The 25,026-nt window shown below is 39.7% G+C and overlaps 1 protein-coding gene across 6 annotated transcripts in view; it reads right to left on the minus strand.

The window, feature by feature from the left end:
• pds5a (PDS5 cohesin associated factor A) overlaps nucleotides 1-25,026 on the minus strand; it is a 226,653-nt gene that overhangs the window by 39,980 nt on the left and 161,647 nt on the right. For all 6 annotated transcript variants that reach the window (XM_078216356.1, XM_078216398.1, XM_078216375.1 and 3 more), the window contains exons 17-23: nucleotides 21,909-22,024; nucleotides 17,674-17,779; nucleotides 17,180-17,340; nucleotides 9,605-9,728; nucleotides 7,050-7,208; nucleotides 2,846-2,914; nucleotides 2,458-2,594 (exon numbers count right to left, since the gene is read on the minus strand). In XM_078216356.1, the coding sequence (XP_078072482.1) occupies nucleotides 2,458-2,594; nucleotides 2,846-2,914; nucleotides 7,050-7,208; nucleotides 9,605-9,728; nucleotides 17,180-17,340; nucleotides 17,674-17,779; nucleotides 21,909-22,024 (872 nt within the window). The remainder of the gene's footprint in view (nucleotides 1-2,457; nucleotides 2,595-2,845; nucleotides 2,915-7,049; nucleotides 7,209-9,604; nucleotides 9,729-17,179; nucleotides 17,341-17,673; nucleotides 17,780-21,908; nucleotides 22,025-25,026) is intronic.

A 25,026-nucleotide genomic window follows, 5' to 3' on the forward strand; every position in this document is an offset into this window, starting at 1 on the left:
GGATCCTAGCAGTCAGGGGGATTCTCAGGAGTAATATTTTCATCCTAGAAAATCTCTTGGAGAGAATCTTGATTAATTCCATTTCACTATTGTCAAAATTTGTGCCGAAAGAAGCTAATGCCTGAATGATAACACAAAGTTCTAAAATGAATTTAGCAGTTCTGGCAGCATCTGTGGAGAGAGAAATTGGGTTAACGTTTTGAGGTCAATAAGACTCTTTGGAATTGAAGAGAGGCAGAAATGTGGTGGGTTTAATGCTGTGGAAAAAGGGGGAGGATCAGGTAGAACAGAAACATTAGAGGACAGCGGAGATTAAATGATAAAGACATCATGTAACAAAAGGCAAATCGAGTGATAATGGTAACAGTAAAGAAACAAAGTATTGGTCCAGAGTAGGTGTTAATAGCAGAATAAAGTTCAGCTCTGAAAACAAGAAAGAACAAAATAAAGACTAATGGCAAAATGAAGACTTGCACATGGTGGAAAGGACAGAGTTCATGGTCTGAAGTTGTTGAACTCAATGTTGAGCTAAAAAGGCAGTAAAGTGCTTAACCAGAAGGAAGTGCTGTTCCTCTAGCTTGTTTTGGGCTTCATTGGAACATTGCCAAGGCCAAAGACAGAAATGTGAGCATGAGAGCAAGATGGTGAATTGAAATGGCAAGCAACCAGAAGGTTAGTGGCTTGTGAACTGAGTGGAGGTGTTCTCCATAGCAATCACCTGGTCTGCATTGGTCTCCCTAATGTCTGAGTGAAAGGGAGGGATGAAGAAAAACTAAAATTCAACTCATGCATAGCTCTGAAATGGAGTGATGCAAATTAATGCATCTTTCAGAAAATGGAGACTAGCTTGCATGTAAAGTTCAAAATTTTGAGGCACAAGCTAGAAAATGCCAATTCCCAAGTATGAATCAGTTCTTTAGAAAAACACCCTGGAGTAGCTTCAATAGTCCACATTCTTCATGCAGTGATTTATAGAGTAATTTGATCTCCAATGCTGCACTGGTGCACAGTGATGTTGTCATTCATTTAGAAGTGTTTAAAACATTCATAATTACATGCATTTCAGAAATCAGTGGCATATGTGAAAATCGCTCATGCACCAAGGTCCGATCATGTGCATGTTGCTTAGAAGGATCTCTGGCACATCTTTAAATTGCTGCTGGCATGGATTCGAGTGTTAAAACTCTGAAATTCTCTTCCTAAATATCTCCGGTCTCTCTTTCCTCCCAAAAGACAATCCTTGAAACCTATCTCTTTGGTGACCATTTGTAATATATCCTTCGCTGTCTTGATATCAAAGTTTGCTTTATGTCATTCTGGTAGAGTACCTTGGAATGTTTCATTATATTGGAGGCACTACATAAATGCAACATGGTATTCATAGTTGATTTATATTTCAACTAAAACACTCAGCACTAAAATATTAATACCTTTGCAGCAGCAGATTGTGGTTTTACATTAATGATAGTACAAAATAATGAACATGCATATTAAAAATTAAAAACAATTTGGCAAAAGGATCATGATTTACTTAAACAAACCTAGCAATCTTTCTTTTGATGATTATGAATAGAAGATAACGACTGCGCCTGTTAGCAGTGAAGTCAGAGCTTATTCACGATAAGCTCTTTTTATATAATTGGTAATGAGACAGAACTAAGTGTACTACTTGTGTGCAGAAGTTGAGCAATGAAAAATTCTGCTATCCTTTGTTTAATGATATGCTATCTGTGACAAAGCGAAATTATCCCTTCCTAAGGATGCCCTATTTCCACCTCCATAACACTGCCTGATTGCCTCAGCTCATTTGCTGTTGAAACCCTCATGCACGCCTTTGTCCTCTCTAGACTTGACTATTCCAATGAACTTTTAGCTGGTTACCCATCTGTCAGTACCTGCAAAACTGAGATTGTCCAAAGCTCGGTGCAAGGTACAGGCAACAGAACATTGTTTACCCATTACCCTTGTGCAAGCTAATCAATATATTGTCTCCCAGTCGAGCAAATCTCAATTTTAAAATTCTAATCCTTGTTTTCAAATTCCTCCATGATCCTGCTCCTTCCCTATCTGTAATCTTTTTCAGCCCACAAGTGCCCCCCTTTCATCCATTGAAATATCTATGCTCATGTAATTCTGGTTTTTTGGGCATTTCTGGTTTTAACTGGTCCAAGATTGGTGGCCATGCCTTCAGCTGCCTAGGCCCCAAGCTTTGGAATTCCCTCTCCAAACCTTTCCATATGTCTATTGCTCTTTCCTCTTTTAAGTGTAATTTTTTGCTTTATAATACCTTTGTGAAGAGCTTTAGGTGCCAGCTAATTACAAATTGCTATTCCTGTATTGTCGTCTTTCTTCATTTAACTACTTCCAGTGAATCATAAAACTTAATAACATTCTATTAAATACAAAGTTCATCATTCTGTACAAGGGAAAAATTGAAACAATTCTGAGCAAAATTACCTTATTTTTTTCTGTTCAGTTAAGTCACCCTCACTGACTAGCATAGCTGATAGGAGCCGAAGTGTGGAATTCGCAGATTTGGATTGGTTGTTCTTCATCCCTAACAACCACCGTACTAATAACTTGATGGCCTGAACCTAATAAAAAATGTTGAAATTACTGCCTTACGTATATACAAGATTTTATTTTTGAAAGAACAATCTTGCAAAAATAGATCTTTTGTTTTGTGATCAAAATTGGTTGTCGAAAATAGTATTTTCGGACTGATCTTTTTATTGTCATGCATGAAGGTGCAGACATACACATCTTAACAATATTCAACTTTCCAATTGTTTATCTAGTAATAGGTAGCATGGCTTTAATGTATTTTTGTTTCTGCCTACAGTACCTTAGCAAGCACTTCTGGAGAGACTTCTTCATTCGGTGTCCATAATTTACCATTTTTCCCTCCAGGAAACTAGAGAAATTAAATATTAGCAATTATTTGTAAATAAAGGAATAGGAATTAATAAAAAATACACTTCCAATAAATAAAGACTCTGCCAGCTGGTTGTATAATCACCATGGGTTATATTCATATCCCTGAAAAAGACATAAATTACAAGTAGCCCTGACATAGCAATCGCATTACAGCATGCACTTCCAAAGATGCCAACGCATGATGGGGTATGTTTCCAGGTGGCCAGTATTATGCTGTTAGTCCAGCGCCTATACATCATTATAATGGGGTCCGATTGCGGCACCCACGCACACACATCCAGCAGAGACAATATGTTAGATACCCGGAAATAGGATTCCTGACCAATTTTCCTTCAGGAACCAAGGTCAAAAATCCCCCAACAGCTACCCCACATGAGATCAATCAGAAGAGGTTCAGAAATTTCTTGTTCATATGGATTGGTAGCATATCAAGCAGCATTTTTAAACTTTGAAAACACAAAAATGAATAGAATAAGAACTAAAAGCTAGGTTTGATCATTTGCTACAAATAAAAAAGTTTAAATCTATAAATATTCCTATAAAGCAAGAGATTGTAGCAAGTGTACTCAAGATTGAATGTATCCTTTTGGTTAAGATCATATCATTATAGAATGGTTACAGCACAAAAGGAGGATGTTCTGTCAGGCCCCTGCCAACTCTGCAAAATCAGAGCCCTGATTTTTTTTTTCCTTTCAACTTCCTTTTGAACAAGTTATGATCCTGGACCAGATCTCCAAATGTTTTGCGTAATTTGCTTAGGGACCAATAGCCTTTTGTTTAAAGTCAACCAAGTTTGAGATTCAAGACATTTGTTAAGAGAATAAAGCCACAAGATTACATGGGCTTTGATCAAATATAAATAAACTTTACAATATAAGATCAGAAAGATAAAACAATTTACAATATCTGGCTTACACTCCAACATTCAAGGTTAATGAGGTAAATGTGAATTAACATACAAACTGCAAACTAACACCCACACTACACATTAAATAGTAAATGCGACCAAAATAGATCCTCATTTCTCAGCAACCTACCCAGATGTCAGTATACAGAATGAAACAATTTCTATGATTTTCTGTTTTATATTAAAGTGGTTGACTCATTTGTACAACAAAGATAAAAGATTGAAAAGGTTGCCACATGGTGGGTTACTTAACCAGTTTGTGGAGCTTTATAGATAGGTGTTGCTTGGTTACAGAATATAATGGAAGAGAGAGGAAATCTCCTAAATGCCCCTAATGTCACCACATAATCATGTGACACACTATACATGTGCACTGGTTTACAATACACAACATACACAAAGCGCATTGCCCTTATCAACCCCCTGCGACCTCATCAGAAGAAAAAAGCCAATTTGGCTTTAACAAGTCCATGCTGGCTTTCCTCAATTAACCTACAGTTGTCTAAGTGACTGTAAATTTTGTTCCAGATTATTGTTTCCAAATGTTTTGTCACCACAGCAGTTAAACTGGTAGTTGCTATGTTTACATAATACTGAGGAAGATTGGAAGATTATGACCAGCACCACTTCAACTTCCACCCGTACTTCCCTCAGCACTTTCAGTTGCCTCCCATCTGGACCTGATGACTAATCATCTTGCAAGTACAGCCAGCCTTTCTAATATGTCATTGTCACACTGTCACCTGAACAGTAGCGTGAACCGCAGGCAAAGTGTTGAAATTATTTCTTCCAATTACAAAGCTGGTAAGATGGCAGGCGGATTGCAAAACTTGTACCTTCACCGGGTCTTTATCGCACCCAAAGGCCCATAGTAAATGTTTTAAAAAGAAAAAAAAATACACAGTAGGTGCAAAGCAAAGGAAATACGAACAAACACATATACATACATTCAGAGATAAAGACCTACTACTTCGTTGGTTTAAAGTTCTGAGTACATCAGACTCCAAAGTCCCACTATGCAAACATCAGCTTTAATTTCCATGCAGGCATATTAGCAGCCCTCTATCAGTGCACCCACTTCCCCCACTTTAGGTTTCAACCAGGGAATTCAGAAACCATAGCTCCCCATGAACAACACTGTGTGGTGCACAGACCTTAAGTGCTTTAGTGTATCGAAAAAAAATGTTTAAACTGCTTTAAACGTGCAAGTGTTTTGTGCATGTGGGTGAATTTTGTTTTGTGATGGAGCACTATATCACAGTCGGTTTTATCAAATTTTAGTCCATCCACTATCTCCTCTTTCACCGTGACTTTGGTAGTATATTCTTCCTTAGTAAAGACAGTTGCAAAGTACTTATTTAGTACCAGTGCCATGCTCTCTAGCTCCATTCGTGTAAGTCAGTTTTTTGTCCTGAATCGCCATTACCCTTCTTCTTTCTACCATTTTACAATTAAATGCCTATAGAAAACTTTGAATTCCCTTTCATTTTAGCAACTAATTTCTTCTCATCTCTTTTCCTCTTGCATTTTCCTTTCACACTTCTCCTCTAAACTTACGATATTCAGCCTGGTTCTCACTTGTATTATCAACCTGGCATCAGTCATAGGCCGTCTTTTTGTGTTTCATCTTGCTTTCTTATCTTTTTCATCATCGAAGGAGCTCTGATTCTGGTTGCCCTACCTATTGCCCTCATTGAAAGACACCTCAAGTGCACCCAAATCATCTCTTCTTCAAAATGGCCACATTAATCTCAACCCACTGAAACTGGCCCCACTCCAATTTTTTTTAACGCCACAATGCTCATCCTTTTTCATAGCTAATTTAAATTATGCCTTATGATTATTGTTCCCCAAATGCTCGTCTACTGACATTTGTCCACCTTACTCTCCAGAACCAAATCTACCAACAGCTTGTTGGGCTGGAAGTATACTATGAAACTGAGCAAACTCTTGTCCCTCTTTGTTCTTGGCACTGTTACTGTCCCAGTCTGTGTTACAAGAATTCAATGTTATCACTCTTCTGTCGTTCTTGCACCTTTTTATTTTTTGACCTTCCAGGATATCCTTTTTTTTCAGCACTGTAAGCTTCTCCTTAATCAATGTTGTCATTAGCCACTTTTTTTCCTTTCCCTATCTTTCCTTAACATCCAGAAATATTCAGTAGCCAGACCTCCGTTATCATCCTGACTTCATATTTCCAGGTGGCTATTTGCACCCGCAACTCACTGACCTTATTTGCTACGCTTTGAGTTTACATACGTGCAATGTAAAGCTTAGGTTGTGGGAATAGATTTAGTCCTTGGCTTGAATGGTCAGGGAGAATACTAACAAATTAAATTTACTATCCACTCCTGATCTACCAATGGCTCAGTAATGTTATTTTTTCCATTGCTTTTGTAGTTATCCCAGCATGATTATGGAGTAATACCATGACATACCACCCATAGTGAGGTCAGAATTTGCATACAGATAAAGAGTCTGTAAATTTTTCAAATTTACAATGGGATAATAACTCAGAGGAGGTTGATACAACAAGCATAGATTTACTGATAGTACTATTTATTAATTTTTTGAATTTCTAAACAATTCCTAGCACATTTCTTAAGCAGTTTATTATAAATTCCACATAATAGGCCTGCCGCCAATTTTCTTTAGTCTTTCATGGTTAAGTATCACTGGCAAGGACAGAATTTATCGCCCATCTCTAATTGCCCTCAAGAAGGTGGGCATCAAGGAGAGTGGCATTAGGAGAATGGCTCCTTCTTACAGCCTGCAATCACAATGGGTCAAACTGCCTCTTCTGTGCTGTAACCACTCTTTAATTCTATGAAGTTCGTAAAAAATCTGGCAAATCTTTCTAACCAACAGCAAATTGAGTAACATGAAAGGCCCACAACAAAGTTAATACAGTGTAATGGCAGAAAGTCTGGGGTCTGGTGGATCTATGAACAAGATAAATCAATCATTCTGAATAAGCCAATTTCAATAGAAACACAGAGGATGAAGAAAGCACTTCTGAATTATTCTGAACATTTTTAACTTATGACAAGCTGAGGGTTTTCACAGATTTACATAATTTAAATATCAGTGATTTAAGTGCAAGAACAAAATGAAGAAAGTCAGTGATCATCATATACATTAAATACACTTACATTTCACCAATATCATAAAAATCTAGAAAACCAAATTCATTAATTTAACCTACCCTGTCATTCATAAGTAAATCTTTAACAATAAAATTTGCGACCACCGACTTCATTGGAGATGCAAACTGATCTGGTGCCAACATCGCAATGTGTCCTAAGGAGACAAGTGGCGTTACCAACTGTTCTGGGGTGTCAGCATTTAGGCTTTTGCTTAGTGGCTGGAGAAAAACAAAAGGTGTACATGCACAGAATTTACAAAATGGTAAACTTCAGAAATCAACAATCTCAACACGCCATTTAAAATGCTGCACTTGCCCCGAGTTTTAAATGCTCAATATTGCCACAAAGATTCATGCACCAAGTTGAGCAGTCCAGATCTTAACTGAGACCAAAATTATTTCTATTAAAAGACGATTGACATTTTCAAATAACTTACAGATTCAGATTGAAGAGAGCTTTTTTGCTTCTTATAAAAACTATTGACCAATTTAACATGAAATATTTAAGACAGACATATGCCTAAACCCCAGCTTTAATCTTTCAAAATATCTGTCTCATGATTGTTCATATCAGTTGCTCATGAAGATGTGACTGATAAGCAAAATGATCAGATTTTTAAATAATCATAAAAATTATGTCTTAGTCTTGGTCATCAACTTGCATGAACCTCACCCACAGAATCAGCACAAGCACTAGGATAAAAATATATTACTGCAGAGGCTGGAATCTGAAACAAAAACAGAAAATGCAGGACAATCTCAGCAGGTCTGACAGCATCTGTGGAGAGAGAGAGATAGAGAGAAAACAGGGCTAAAGTTTTGAGTCTGGATGGGTCTGACGAAGAGTCATCCAGACTCAAAATGATAGCCCTGTACACACTCCACACATGTTGTCAGACCTGCTGAGATTGTCCTGCATTTTTCTGTTTTTGTTGCAGCACAAGCCCTGTTCCAGGGAAGACTGGGGTTAAACAAAGACTGTCTCATTGCACCAACTTTCTTCTTCATTTTCCTCACTGCAATACTGCACCTCACCTTCAGCAAAATACAAATAAACATGGAGATAATCTACAGAACAGATGGAGAACTACTCCGTCTTCAATCCAAAACTGAAATCAGCCCAGCCCGTCATATAGCTTCAGTTTGCAGATGATGCTTGTGTGCCTCACTCAGAAAAAGAGCTCCAGGTCATTGCCTCCTCCAGCAGTTCCCACCCTTTTCCTTTTATGTGGACCACCATATTGTCACAGAAGCTTTTGTGGACCACAACATTGGCAAGCTGTTATAAGTTTTTTTTTATGGCTGACAGGAATCAAACTTATACATAAACGGGTATTAAAAACACAGCTATTTCTAATAGTTTATGATGCATACACACAAATACACTGCACTCATCACAGTAAATTTACCTGCACATTTTCAGCACATGCATATTTTCACAGAATAGTAACAGATTATATTTCACAAGGATGCTTGTGATGCCAACTACATTGTGAATAATAATGCAACATTCATTATGATACATATAAGGTACATGTAATTGTACTTTTTTTCCCCATGGGCCACCTGCAGTGACCACAGGTTGGGAACTATTGGTCTACTCCTTCTCTGAAGCACATGAAAAAATGGGCCTTTCACTGAATCTGTTTTCACAGCACAACACCTCGCCCATCAATGAGGATCAACAGCGAAAACCTGGAAAATGAGGACTATTTCCCATATCTTGGGAGCCTCTTTTGGGTTAAGCTGGACAAAAGATGATGAAATTCATCACTGTCCCCAATATGCCAGCTCAGCCTTTAGCCGCCTGAGGAAAAGAGTATTTGAGGATCAGGATCTTAAACCCGAAACCAGGGTCATGGTTTATCAGGCAGCAGCGATCCCCGGGTTCCAAAATGTTTCAGAGACTTAGACAACCTACAATAGGCACCTCAAAGCACTGGAGAAGCACCAGCAGTGATACCAGTGCCTTCGGGAGATCCTCCAAATCCAGTGGCAAGAAAGGCAGACCAATAGCAGCATCCTCTCTCATGCCACTTGCCCAGCATCGAGACACTAATCACACATTATCAACTGCACTGGGCGGGCAATGCAGTCCCTGGCACCAGACGCCCAGGGCAGCAGAAACGCTTTTAGGATATTCTCAAAGCATCCCTAAAGAGGTCAAACATTTCCATTGACTCAAGGGAATCCCTGGCTTGTGACTATCTGAAAATGAGACGGCTCATCAGGAAGACACTGAACATATCAAGAGACTTTGTTGGGAATGTGCTGAGTGAAGTCAAGGAGTTGGAGGGAGCACTTATACCTCCAAACAACCCAACTACACAACCCTTCAGACACCACCTGCTCCTCATGAGGAAGGGTCTGCAGGTATCGCTTTGGACTTGTCAGCCATCTCAGAACCCACTGAATTGGAGTGGAAGCAAGTCATCCTTGATCCCAAGGGACTGCCTAAGAAGAACCGACAGTAATCACCCTGTTGAACTTTCAACACAATGTTCTATCAAACAATATGCTTCAAGATGTTTGCTCTTGTCTGATCACACCACTAATTTATATACTGTTTCAGCAAAGAATAAATCATAATCAACAAAAAAACAGAGTTCAGATACCTCAAAGATCTGTGCCAATTGCACTTCTTTGTTTGTAAAGATGGCATGAATGCAGTGCACAGCTTGCTTAGCCTGGCGAGGGGTACCTCTCTTTGCTTTCTGATGCAGGATGGGAATGAGTGTGCTGCAACAAGAATAATCAATTGCTTTATTGATTAATAACATTTTGTAAGGTGACTATCTGGACTGCAAATTTCTAATTTTACATTTTAATTTCCTTTACTGCTATCACTTCCCAGCAATGTTAAGTTTATATAAATCCATACTGGTCTACCTCATTCTTTCAACACTATTCAGATTCTTTATACAGAAGTGAAAAAGCTGTCAGAGAAAATATGATTGAATATGAAACTCGAATCATAGGACGATACAGCACAGAGGGAGGTCATTTGTGACGAAACTATCTCTTTGCAAGAGTTAATCATTAAGTCCCATTCTCTTGCTCTTTCCCAATAGCCCTGTAAACGTTTATCCGATTTGTTTTTGAAAATTATTACTAAACATAAAAATCTCATCTTACCTCTGGCTCTTTTGCCAATTATCTAAATTTGTTTTCCTTGGTTAATGACTCTTCTTCTACTAGAAAATATTTCCCCCAGCAAAACATTTTGAACACCTCACTTAAATCTTCAACTTCTCTGCTCTCACGAGAACAGCCCCTTCAAGTCTCTTTATATAACCGAAGACCCACATCCATGATAATGTTCCAGTAAATCCCATCTGAACCATCAAAAAGGCCTGATATCCTCCCTAAGCTGACTCAACTTGTACAGTGCTCAACAAAAAATTGTGCATACCATTCCGCTACTCTCTTCTTACCCCCCCCCTTTAAAATTGGACAATTTAGTTTATATTGACTCTACTCATTCTTAACAAAACACATAACTTCACATGTATATAAGCGAAACAAGCTTAGTTATACTGAGAAATGAAGATCAGATATCAAAAGGAGGAAGAATGATTATGACGACAGCCTGAGGGCATCATGGCAACATAGAAGCAAAAGTACTTAAGCATTCTAGATGGAAGGGAGGTAGCTTTACTTACTGGAACATAGCAACTTAGGAACAGAAGTGAGCTACTTAGCCCTTTGAATTTGGTTCAGCATTCAATAAGACCAAGGCGTTCTAACACCATATATCCGACTTTGCCTTACTTCCTTAATACCTTTGGCCAACAAAAATTTATTAATCTCAGTTTTAAAATTAACAATTGATTGCATCACTTGCCATTTGTAGACAAGAGTTCCAAACTTCAACCATTCTTTGCGTTAAGAGTGTTTCCTAATTTCTCTCCTGAAAGGCCCGGCTCTTTAAGATTATGCCCTCTCTTTCTAGACTCCCAAATTACCAGTTGGGCCGAAGGGCCTGTTTCCGTGCTGTAGATTCTATGATTCTATGATCGTCGAAACAGTTCTTCACATCTACCCCATCTGCCATAATTTATTTTTTTGAAAATTTTAATCAAATCACCTCTTAACTTTTTAAATTCTGGGGAACCCAGCCTTCTCCTTGTAGCTTAACTCCTGGGGGCTAGTCCAATATATCCGATTGACTGTTTTTCAAGGCTACTCTAAACATGTTGACTTTATCAATCTAAACAAACTGTCAACTTTCAATTAGGAATACATAGCTAATGTGATCACTTCAACTGTCCCTTTAACCTCAGATAACAATTCTGATCGTTAGGAATATTTCAACAGTTCGTTAGAAGATTAGAAGGTTGAGTTTCTGTCCTCTCTCACTATTGGTGCTTACGATATTAATAATCTAGATTGAGGTGCTGGGAATATATTCAATTTTGCACATGATACCAATATATATGGGAGAATCAGGACTGTAGAGGATGCTCAATTACTGCAAGCGGGTCTAGATGTACTGTGAGATTGAGTTGCAGAAGTGCACTCTTATGAACATACAAGCACCCTTCAGAGAAATGTCCTGTAGCCCATAGAGAGAGAGAGAGAGATCTGGACGTCCAGATACATCAATTTTTACAAATTCATGAGCAATGCCACAAAGAAATGGTCAGATCGAAGAGAGTGCTAGAATTATGTAGGACAAAGTGTATTATTTTGCCCTACAGTATAGGACAACATATTTTGTTAATGTACAAGATCTTGGTTAAGCTTCCGGTAGAATACTGTACCCAGTTTTGATCTCCTCACATGATAGGTGATATTGAGACTTGGAATGTTTCAGAAGATGGCCAGAAGGTTAATATCCAGTTAATATCTAGTTTTCTAGTGCGCGGCACGGTGGCACAGTGGCTAGCACTGTTGCCTCATAGCGCCAGGGATCCAAGTTCAATTCCCGACTTGGGTCACTGTCTGTGTGGAGTTTGCACATTTGTCCCATGTCTGCGTGGGTTTCCTCCGGATGCTCCGGTTTCCTCCCACAGCCCCACAGGGTTAGGTTGATTGGCCATGCTAAATTGCCCCATAGTGTAAGGAGAGATTAGAAGGGTAAATACGTGGGGTTACGGGGATAGGGTCTGGGTGGGATTGTTGTCAGTGCAGATTCGATGGGCCCAATGGCCTCATTCTGCACTGGGGATTCTATGATCTCAAAGGCATTTTTAGTTTGTCTTGATTCTGGAAAATTGTGGAATACTTATTTTAGAGAAGCAAAAATGCTGAGTTTATCTACTTCAAGTTAATAAGTCAATGAAGACAAGGTCATGTAGTTGAACTAAGGTAAGGAGGAGCAGTATCATGAACTCATTTCTGTAGGGATAGAACTATGATCAATGTTATGATGTAGTTCTTTTCCCAGAGAACAGTGGATCAGTGGAACAGACTGTCTTGGTGGACAACAACTCACTGAATTATTTTAAGCGAGAGCTGTACCTGTTCTGGACTGGTGCTCCCACATAAATTAGGTAACTGTATAATATTAACCAGCAACAGGGTGGGTCTCGGAGTTGCTCTGATTGCCTGAGTCAGCCAGTAATTTCGAGACGTTTGCCCTCCTATGTGGCCTGGGTTTCTGTCAGGTATTTTGAACATGGAATTGAGGACAAATAACGGCCTGGTTAGCAAAGTGCCTGAGTGGAAGGAGACAGAGTAGGGATAATGCAAAGGTACTCTAATTGCAGGATGTGACTGTGTCTGTTGGGCCTCAACTATTCATCATATTTATTAATGACTCTCATGATGGAACAGAAAGTCACACATCCAAACTTAATGACAGAAAGGTAGGTGTTCTGAACACTGTGGATGGAAGCATAAAATTGGAAAGGTATTTCATAGATTAAGCAAATGTACAAAATGATGGCAAATATGATATCATCTACTTTATAGGTTAGTGAGAAACAGCATTAGTCTAAAGGGAGATTGGTGGGGGTGGGTCCTAGCACAATCATCATTAAAATGTCCTGAACAAATTCAGAAAATAGCCAGAGAGGCTAATGGAATGCTGGCCTATTTAGCTAGAGGAATAGAATATAAGGTCAGAGTCATGTTTCAGAGATACCAAGTAATGAAACAGTATTCATCCACGTTAAGCATCATTTGGAAGAAGCATAGAGGGTGGCAAGGGCACAGAATGTACTCTAGGTGGGGAACTTCAATGTCCATCACTAAAAATGGATTGTTCGCACGACTATTTACTGAGTTGGCAGAGTCCTAAAGCTGTTAGATTGGGTGTGTGGCAGGTGGTGAAGCAGCCAACAAGAAGAAAAAACCTAATTGACTTTGTCCTCACCAATCTACCTTGTTGCTGATGCATCTGTCCATGATAGGACTGGTCGGAGTGACAACCGCACTGTTCTTGTGGAGACAAAATCTTGTCTTCACATTGAAGATACCCCCCATCATGCTGTGTGACACCACTGCCATGTAAAATGGAGTAGATCTAGCAATTTAAAATTGGGCATCCATGAGGCATTGTGGGCCAACAGCACCAGAATTATATTCAACCATAATCTGTACCTTTATGGCCTGGTTATTCACCCATTCTAATGTTACCACCAAGCCAAGGGATCAACCCTGGTTCAATGAAGAGCACACAAGGGATGCCAGGAGCAGCACCAGGCATACCTAAAAATGAATTACCAATTGGTGAAGCTACAACACAGGACTACTTGTATGTATCAGTAGCATGTTATAGATACAGCTAAGCAATACTGCAAGAAACAGATCAAATCTAAGACCTACAGGCCTGCTACATCCAGCCATGAATGGTCGTAGACAATTAAATAACTAATGGGTGGAAGAGGCTCGACAAATAACTCCATCCTCAATGATGGGAGAGACCAGCACTGCAGTATAAAAGATAAGGTTGAAGCATCCACAACCAGCTTCAGACAAACAGAGTGGGTGATTCATTTTGGCCTCCTCCCGGGGTTCCCAGCAACACAGGTGCCAGTCTTTAGCCAATTCACTGGACACTAGATACTGCAAAAGCTATGGGCCCTGACAATATCTGGCAATAGTACTGAAGTGCTTCTGCTCGAAAACTTGCCATGCTCGGTGCCAAAGTATTCCAGTACAGTTACAACACTGTCACCTGACAGTGTGAAAGATTTCTCAAATATATCCTGTCCACAAAATGGACAAATCCAACCCGGTCAATTACTGCCCCAGTCTACTCTCAATTATCAGCAAGTGATGGAAAGAGTTGTCAACAGTGCCATCAGGCTCCACTATTTAGCAATAACCTGTTCACTGATGCTCAGTGTGGATTCTGCCAGTTTCACTCAGCTGCTGACCTCATTACAGTCATGGTCCAAGCATGGACAAAAGAGTGGAACTCCAGAGATGGGGTTACAGTGACTGCCTTTAACATCAAGGCAGCATTTGGCCGAGTGTGACAAGGTGCCCTTGCAAAACTGGAGTCAATGGGAATCTCCATTGGTTGGAGTCATGCCTGGTACAAAGGAAGATGGTTGTGGTTGTAGGAGGTCATTCATCTGAGTCGCAAGACATCACTGCATGAGTACCTCAGGGTAGTGTCTGAGGCACAACCATCGTCAGTTGCTTCAGCAATGACTTTTTCTTTATTATGTCAGATGTGGGGATGTTCGCTGATGATTGTACAATGTTCAGCACCATTCGCGGCTCCTCAGATACTGAAGCAGCCTGCACCCAAATGCAGCAAGACAGAGGCAACATTCAGGTTTCGGCTGATAAGTGTCAAGTTACAAAGTGTCAAGCAATGACCTTGGCAACAAGAGAGAATCCAACCATTTGGATTCAATCTCCTTGACGTTCAATGGCAGTGCCATCGCTGAGTGCTCTTTATCAGCATTCAGGGCATTCATTGATCAGAAACTGAACTGGACCAGCCATATGAATACAAGAGGTCAGAGACTGGGAATTCTGTGACATGTAACTCACTTCCTGATTTCCCAAAGTCTGTCCACTATCTATAAAGGCAAAAATCAGGATTGAGATGGAATACTCCCCGATGAGTGCACCTCCAACAACACTGAAGAAACGACACCATCCAGGACAAAACAGCCCACTTGATTGGCACCTAATTACTACCTTAAACATTCATTCCCTCCAACACCAATGCAAAGTAGCAGCAGTGTGTACCATCTACAAGATGCACTGCAGCAACTCACCAAGGCTCCTTCAACAGTACCTTCCAAACCCAGGACCTCCACCACCTGGAAGGACAAGGGCAGCAGATGCATTGGAATACCTGCAAGCTCCCCTCCAAGCCACATACTATCCTGACTTGGGAATGGTATCACACTTCTTTCATTATCGCTGGATTAAAACCCTGAAATTCCCTTCCCAACATCACTGCGAGAGCACCTACACCACATAGACTGCTGTAGCTCAAGGCAGCGGCTCACCACCATTTTCTTAAGGACAATTAGTGATAGGCAATTAATGGTAGCCTAGCATCACATCAGAGGAAGAATATTGCTTGGAAGACATGTTGCATAGATTTAGAAGCATGATCCCTGGGTTCCCAGAGTTAAAATCAAAGAGCTTTCACCATCTACAGTTATATTCTCTTGGGATATTAAAAGGTTCAGAAGTCATTGAATCAAAAGTTTTCCAAGTTTTAAAGGGAACAAAAAGGGTAGAGAGAAACTACTTCTGTTGGCTGGCGTGACTTGGAGACATGGTATAAAAATTAGACCTTTCAGGCAAGAAATTACAAAACAATTCTACATACAAAGGGTGGAACATGTTTGTAACTCTCTGGTCCAAATGGTAACTAACGCAAGGCTAATTGTTGCTTTTAAAAAAGAGGTTTACAGTTTTTTGCTACATGCAAGGTATTAAGGTTATAGGGCAAAGGTGGAAAAATGAAATAAAGGCAGATATATGGCATTAAGTCATTGATCAGTCATGATCTCACTGAATATTGCAACTAGCCCAACGTGTTACTAACTTCTTCCTGCTCCTAGAGTATTCCGCCTTTGCCAGGATATCGCATGACTTTTGGGTGAAGTGATGAGTGTATACATTGTGATACACATCTAAATTGCATGGGACAGGTTGGATATCGCTGTTCAGCTTCACATATATGCATGTAGCCATGTGTGCAGAGAACATGTCACAGCTATGGAAGGGCAAAGGCTGCCAGTGATTGTGTTTGCTAATGCTTGACCCAATCTGAGTACAAAGAACTTTTGTGTGATTCGATGGATTACATTTCTGAATCCTTAGTCATAATTTAATGTTAGTGGATCCTTAAGAAAAACATGCATGTATTTTCAAATACCTAATTTTCTCCCTCATTACTGAACCGGCAGAGGTTTCTGTTCCAACGACACCAAATGGACTGCAGCAATTCAAGAAGGCAGCTCACCATCACCTTCTCAATGGCAATTTGGGGGTGGACAATAAATGCTGGCCTAGCCAGCGACAGCCACACCCCAAGAAAGAATAAAATAAGTCTCACCCAGCTGGCAGATAAATTGTAGAAGTACTGTGGGGATTTTAAATATAGCTAGTAAACTGGAAAAGAGCACCAAAAGGTCCAGCAGTGACTGAGAACAGAAGCAACCAGATAGTAAGATGCACTTCAAGAAATGAACAGAAGTTGCAAAAATGATACCATAAAAGATGAGAGAGTAATATCACACAATGGTACATATAATGTAAAACTAGTATATAGAGTTCGTGTGCATGATGGGGATATCGTACAAAATGGATGGCACAAAATGAGTTGTATGATTGGAGGAGCAGACCTGGGACAAGGTGGCTAAAGAACCACCTGTTTCACATGGACCTTTTCTGCTGCCAATGTCACCCCCTGATCCTTCCCATTATACCTGTATCACTGCCCCAGTTGTGGACTATATGGCCAACATATTAAAGAAAATAAACAAGAACAACAAATAGAAACCAGACAAAACAAAAAAAAGGGAGAACAACATGGCACAGATACAAAACAAAAAAGTAGAGCAGTCCAATCTGAACTACAAAATCAAGTGTTGAAAGACAGATGGTATACCCAATGAGTTATGAAGAGCAACATTACCAGCCATCTGCTCTTGCACGTAAATAAATCTTTCTACAATTGCATTATCTATAACTGACTACTTGGAACACACAATTTCACAAATTTTCCCTTGCAAAAAATCCTTTCTTCCAAATAAGAAACTTACGAACGAATCTGTAGGAGGTCTGTTTCTATTTTGTGTCCAGTGTTTCTGAAGATCTGAATGGCAGCTTCGGCTACTTTATCATCTTCCATCTTTAGACATTGCAACAGTGATTCATATGTCTCTGACGAGTGGAAGGAGGTTGGATGCGTGAATGATAAAACCTGCAGGACAGTGACAGGGAGAAGATTCAATTAACTTTTGTTTTTAAACACAGCTCCCCAATTTCTTTTTTAATAAACCATCCTGCCAAAATAATCTTAAAACAAGACCTAGAAGTTGAATCATTATAGCAGCAAATTATTGAAAGTTTCACAAAACAAAAAGTGAATTGGAGAATAAAGAGAAATTAGGCCAGACTGCCAAATTACAAATATTACAGTGACAAGGTCTTCACCATTCTTGGAGGTCCTACACAAATGAAAATGCTGAAACCCAGTGTTTAAACTGGTTTGAAGTTTAGAGTTTTAGTATCTAAACTTTTCACAGATGAATACCTTAAGCAACTCCAAGCCTGCCCTGATTGCAGAATCGGGTGTCACACCTTCTTCTTCATCATCTGCAGTCCCTTCTATGGATTTGTTCATCAGTTTCACTAAAGAGCTGCAAAATACACAAAACATCTGTAGCTTAACAGTTAAGGCTATTTGAATTAAAACAAGTGAATTGTAGGAATGCAGATATTTCTATGAACTGTACAACTGAGGGAGCAGTTTCCACGTTTTCCTCCTACCTGTGAACTCATGTGGTTTTTTTTGTGTTAATGGTGAAATGTAAATGCAAATTGTTTTAACTACCAGAGACTGCTTTGCAGGGTGCTGAATTAGATGATCCAGAATCTCATTTTATCATATTACCTATTCAAAGATAGACAGACTGGGTCATGTGATATTAGCATGGGAACGGCTGCATTTTCTCAAGATCTGGCGCTACTCATCTCTCAATCCTTTTTTCATCCTGATTCACAACCCATAACTATTTAATTTTGGAAAGTATACTCCATACTATGGTCATGGAAGATCCTGGTTAAAGTTTTGATACTGGGGAGCCTAGTAAAGTCAAGAAAATCCTTGTTTGATCAGGGTGGTAGGAGGTGGCTGGGGTGGGGCCTTGTTCGCAGTGGCAAGTTTGCTGGTGAACGGGCTCGTGCTTTGGCAGCGCCGTATATATTGAAATGATGGTTGCCCTTTGACTAAAGTTTTGGACGACAGTCTCAGCTCCCTGGCACAGATCATTGGTGCCCACAACAATGAACTTCAAAATGTCCAAGAGAAAATGTTTGAAGAGAAAAGAATCCTGTCAGTCAAGCGTGCAGTTTCCTCAGTGGGGACTCACCTTCAGTCCTTGGAAATCATACTGCATGCTATGTCAAACATCCTGGTTAAATCAAAGAGAAGGAATGTCTGTGCACCAGCCCCCCCCAAAAGGAACTGGGGATGAATTCCCCATGCAGTAAACTGAATTTGAGAACTGGCTGCCATGCTTTCACAATCTCAATTTGAAGGTTGGGTGTTTCAAGTTCGATGGAATTTCTAGATGGATTCTTGATATTGCTCAACAATCATCTCATGGCTTTGGCCTTTTCAAGCTCCATGGATGGTTGTATCATCCTGCATTTCATCATTAATCCTGGACTTTTATCCCTTGTGATTGTACTCCTGATTTTACAATGTTGTCTTTTATCCCGACAAGGGTGCACATTATATGAGCACTTGGGCATATATTGGCTGTTATCCTTTAAAAATCAGGGGTGTTTATTTATGATGGAAGTTATCCATCAGTATGCTCTGGCAGTGGACTAAAGGAGACCTTAGTTTAGAGTATGATACCATCTGAATTTAATTTTGGTCTTGAAGTGTGGTACTGGGGGAGTGGGATGGGTAATATGGCCTGCCCACTGTGCAGTGTGGAGATATTTCCTTGACTGTGGACCAATGATGGGTCTCCTTTGTTCTACTGGGGAGCATGCTAGGTTGGTTGCATGACATTATGGTTATGCAATATTTAGTCTTTTTATTTTGTTGTGCTGTAATCCTTGCATTTACTGTGAAGTATATTTTTTGGTACCCTATGCTTTGTTTATGGATAAGATGAGTGGCGCCACAGCAGGATAGTGGTAATGGCTTGTAATCCTCATAGTAGATAAGAAAAACCCCTGGGGTTAAAGAATCCCTGATGGTCTCCTGTTAAGGTACAGACAGACTGGGTTTTGTCATGGGAGAAATATATATTGGTGCACACCTTGGCATGGTCATAAATCCTAAATTATCCTGCTTTCTTGGGTTGGCTCCCATATTTTCTTGGCTGCGCAAATAGTGACTACGATTACATGGTAATTTGGGTCTTGGAATGTACAGAAACATACAGTGGGTATATTATCCTGATGTTAGGGTTTCTTTGATGAGGCGAAATGGTGGTATCGTGTTGATGGTGGGGTTTGAGCAGCATCCTCAGTTAGGGGTCTTAGGATGCTGATTTGGGTCTTGTTAGGTTGTGTCTGACCCCATGGGTGATTCTGTGTGTTGCATAGCTCTGTCTGTGGGCGAAGATATGCTCCACTGTGCCATGTGGTCATGGCTTTATCTTGTCATCCTGATATTCAATGAATAATCTGATCCAATTGTGAGAGCAGTTTTTTCCTGTCTCTTCCTACATGTATTTGTTTAAAAGTTGTTTTGCTGTGCTGTACCAATCCTTGAGAATTTGTTGCGTTGTTAAAAATGAAAAATCTTCAATAAAAATAATTTTTAAAAGATGGGCAATAAATGTGACAATAAATCTGATATTTCAGGAATCCTGGAAAATGAAAATCACTGCTCCAAACTCCAATTTTCGTACCTGTCAGCAAAAAACTGATAAGACTGTTTCCAATTTTCCTGCAGTTAGACTTGGCAGGAATACAAGCCCCTGAGTATATGCCTTGTTGTAGGGATGGTTATCCTCAGAGTAGGTGCTTCTGTTTGTCACCACAGGTGATGCAGCAATAAATCCCCTAATTAGATCTGTCCACCATGGCGAAGGAAACTCTCCATTATATAGCTGACGAGAGTATCAGAAACTTGGGAATTCAGTTGCTTCAGAAATTTTCACTCTGCTTCATTTTACTGCTAGCTCACACCCAGATTCTGGATTCGGATTTACAGTATAAAGTCAGTACAAAGTGAAATGATTTACTTCTGATACTAAGTTGCAGTATAAATAGAACTGAAACATTGTACATAAAGTGAGTTCAACCTTAAAAAAACAATTACAGAACCAGTAAGATAATGAACCTTCAATTAATGTTACACTTGAATGGAAGAGAAAGTAAGTTGATTCACGTGTTAATGTTAATTAAATAATATCTTTCACTCTCAGCAGTTAAACAGTTTCTTCCAAAAAAATTAGAGGGATGCGTGCACCAGAGAGGAGTGAGTGCACGTGTGGGAGACGGACAAACGTGTGTCTGTGGCACACGTATGCGCTTCCTAATAAACCCACATTGTATCACAAGACTATTAATTCTATATGATTTCTAATTCTATCTTCGTTAGAAGCTTACCCACCACTGATATTAAACTGACTGGTTTGCAATTGCTGGGGCTATCCTTACAACCTTTTTTGAACAAGTGCGTAACATCTGCAATTCTCCAGTCCTTTGGCACTTATCCCGGGTCCAGAAAAAGACTGGAAGAACATGGGCAGCACCCCTGGAATTTCCATTTTCACTTCCTTCAATATTCTTGGGTGCATCTCATCTGATTGCAGTTCTTGTCAAGTGCCAACAGTCTATTCCTCTTTATGAATTTGAACCCTTCCAGAGTTTCCTTGTCTGTTGCTACGGCCTGGGGATCATCTACTTCCTTGGTACAGACAGATGCAAAGTATCAGCCATGTCTCAAGCCTCCATCTATAAATTTCCTTTTAGGTCCCTAATCAGCCCTACTCCTTTTACCCCCCTTTTACGATTTATATGCAGAAAAAAGACTTTGGGATTCCCCTTTACTTTGGCTGCTCGTCTCTCTCATAATCCCGCTTCGCTTCCCGAATGTGTTTTTTCACCTCCCCCTCTGAACCGTCTTTATTCCTCTTGGTTCTCAACTGTACTTTTTAAACAGACACCTGTCACAAGCACACTTTTTCTTACTTAACTTAATTTCTATCTCATTCTTCATCTAGGGAGCTCTGGATTTATTTGCCCTACCTTTCCCTTTTAAGGGAATATACCCCCACTGTGTTCCAACCATTTCTGTTTTGAAGGCAAGTCATTGTTCAGTTAGTTTTCCCCTCCAACCTTTCATTCCAGTCTAACTGGCCACACTCTGTTCTTACCCCACTGAAGTCAACTCTCCCTCAGTTAAAGATTTTTACTCTGGATTGCCTACTATCCTTTTCTATCATTATCCTAAACCTTATAATATAATGATCACTAAATGTTCCCCCACTGACACATGATCTACTTGGCCCACCTCATTTCCAACAACCAGGGCTAACAGTGCATCCTTTCTTGTTGGACTGAACACGTACACTGTCGAAGATTTGCCGGAACACAATCTCGGAATTTTTGCCCCTCTCCGCCCTTTACATTACCATTGTCGCAGTCCAAATTCGGGTCATTTGAAGTTCCCCATTATAACTAGTCTGATGTTCGCATCTCTCTAATTCACACAACAAATTTTCCAGCCATATACCTAGCATTAACAAACTTTGCAAAATACTGTTTTAGAAATAACAAATATTTTGAACAGCATACCTTATAGCTTCTGAATCAATGTGCACTGGTGCAATCCTCTCCAGTAGGAATTTCACCATTTCCAAGAAGGGATTAGTGGGCTGTTTGGGATTTGCTAGTTTACGTGTAATTTCTCTCTAATAAAAAGGAAAAGTGTATTATTTAGTGATGGTGTAGTGGTAATATTAGTGGGCAAGTAATCCAGAGGCCTGGACAATACTCCAGAAAGAATAGCAGGCAGTGGAATTCAAATTTTAATTCATAAACCTGTTATAAAAAAAGCCAGTTTCAATAACAGTGACAATCAAACTGCTGGATTGTCATATAAACTTATCCCATGCACTAATGTCAATTAGGGAAGGAATCTGCTTTCCTTACCAAGTCTGGCCTGTATATAACTTCAAACCCACAGCAACGTGGTTAATATTTATCTGTCCTGTGAAATGACCCTGCACAGTCCTTTTAGAGAAAGGGCACTATTTTTACACAGAGCACTCTCCATCATGCTATGTACCACCACATGGGATAGATTCAGAACAGATTTAGCAGTTCAAAAAAGGCATCGGTATCAACAAAGCACAAAGTACCAGAATAGTATTCCACCACTGTAATTGCATGGTCCGTCATACCAGTCACCCTACCATTCCAGTCAAGGAATCAACCTGGATTCAGTGCAAAGTGCAGAAGAGCATACCAGGCATAGCTAAAAATGAGGTGCCAACCTGGGGAAGCTACAACACAGGACTACTTGTATGCCAAACAGTGAAGGTTGGATACAGGGCAAAGTGATCCCACAATCAATGGAGTTGATCAAAGTTCTATAGTCCTGTATCATTCAGTGTCACAGGACTAAAAACCTGGAAACCCACTTGTAAGTGTGGGAGAATCTGCATCAGATACACTGCAGTGGTTCAAGATGACAGCTCACCACCACCTTCTGAAGGGCATTTTCGGATGGGAAACAAATGCTAGCCTCGCCAGCAATGCTCATATTACAAAAACAAGAAAGAAAAAAACGTTGCAAAAAAATACAATGCAAAAAATTACTAGTGCAGGAATAGCCGTAATTAATAGTTATTCATAACTTATCACTAAAAAGAGCAAGTTAAATGGTTTGATTCTAAGCAGCAGATTATCAATTATCAATGCACTGCACCGCTAAGTGTGAGGACATACAAATAACCATAAGTGCCACCTGTTAAGTGCTTTAAACTGAGATGACAGTATTTCACAAGTAGAATTAATCTTTTTTTTAAATTAGTGTTGTTGATTATTACTTTCAATCATTCATATCATTTTAAAGGCAGAACAAGAATCTATCACAGGCTTGCCCAACCTACAGCCCATGGGCCACTATCCGGCCCATAGAGTAAGTGTTCAAAATTCAGGTAAGTACAAGTTAACGATTGAGAAAAGAGCTGCTCCTCTAGTCATCTGCTCATTTCTCTCTCCTATTTGTGAGCCTAACAGCAGCAAATGTGGGACAGAAGCTGTATCTAATTGTAGGAGCAGCGAGCAATGTGCTTCGTTCAGCGAGTCTGCTGGGGAGGAAGAGACTCTCTTGGGGTTGGGTGCGAGCAGGGAAGAGAGAGGCCCACAGTCAGGTTGGTGTGAGACTCCCCACCTGTGGGGCGAGGTTAAGATAAGGCCCTCATTACGAGTCAGGATGGCAGAGTGACGGTTGCTGCAACAGAGGGACCAGGGCAGAGAGGAGTAGTCCTGGTAGTTTTGAGAAAATAAGCATATGGGGTGAGACGGACACAAACACATTCATGCTCTAATGGTCATCTTTATTACTTGCTCATTTAAAAAATTATCAATTTATTGCTTTGACATTTGTTTTATTCAGATGGTTGTTTCCTTTCTTCACATTTCAATTTTATTTTTGAAAGTCATAGAATCACGCACACTGCAGAAGAGTGCTGAACCAAATCTTATCTATCCAAAATTTGCTCATCAGGCCCTTGAATGAGAAAATAATTGAACCACAGCCCCTCATGTGAAATGGTTGGACAAGCTTGACTAATCAGAACTAATTTGCTCAACTGGTGGACATTCTGGAAAAAATCAAAGCTGCTCAGGACATGTCTTGAGAATATGGTGAAATATGGTACAGAATGGTGACATTTGTGGTGATGGGAGGATGGTGTTTGTAGAGTCAGATACCATCAATTATACTTTACCTTCATCCATTGTTTTGAACAAAGTTAGGGTGATGGTTAGTTCCTTTCAAAATTTAGAACTTCCTTAAAGGAACTTTGAAGCATGTCTAACCATTGTTTTATGCAAAGGTTTATTTTCTTTGCGACCAGTGTCATTTGATTTTTGTTGAGATGTCAAAGATGTATAGGGTGAATGCAGTAACCATATACACTTGAATTTTCCGTTCCATATGCTTGCAGAATCGTGAATGTTTGCAAATAAAATGGTGAGCAGGGTTGAAGAGAATCTATATTCTTGTTAATTTCAACAGAAATACACCAAGCTTTACATCCGAATAGTAATAAATCCAAACTTTTGAGAAATATACCAAATTAATATTTTGGGGTGCGAGACGACAGATTGAGTGTCTGCTGAAAAAGTGTGTTGAGGGAACACGTGACCAAACTTTGCCATCAAAATAATAGTGAGGCTAATTGCTTTGATTTCTATGATTTATATCTATATGGTACAGCAATTTCAGGCAAACGACAGATATGTGGATAAATCTGAATATCTTAATGTTGGTGTCTGAGCTGCACCACTCCATCACTAGCTTTCTATAAATGGCATTCAATACATGGCAATACATGGCATTCCACTGTCTCATACCACTGCCATGTACTGAATGCAGTACTGCATTAAACTGGTAGGTATGAACCAAATTCATCATAGATACTTCAGGCTACTAATTATAAACAGAAGTACCCTTTCAACAATGTGGTAAGTTTATGACTGCCAATCACCCTCTATCGCACTGAAAATTAACGATTATAAAGCTCGGTCCTTCAGTTTATGAATTATTTTAAGAGATTTATAAAATGTCAAAGTTGTAATTTTACATTTCTTTCTATTTCACCTTTCTGCCACTTTCTTCTCTCACAATCAAATCTTTTATTTCCCTTTCTGTGTTTGATCTGGTATTGGATTTGCCCTTTTC

Source organism: Mustelus asterias, chromosome 1, assembly GCF_964213995.1.
Source record: "Mustelus asterias chromosome 1, sMusAst1.hap1.1, whole genome shotgun sequence".
In the NCBI taxonomy this organism is placed as follows: Eukaryota; Metazoa; Chordata; class Chondrichthyes; order Carcharhiniformes; family Triakidae; genus Mustelus; species Mustelus asterias.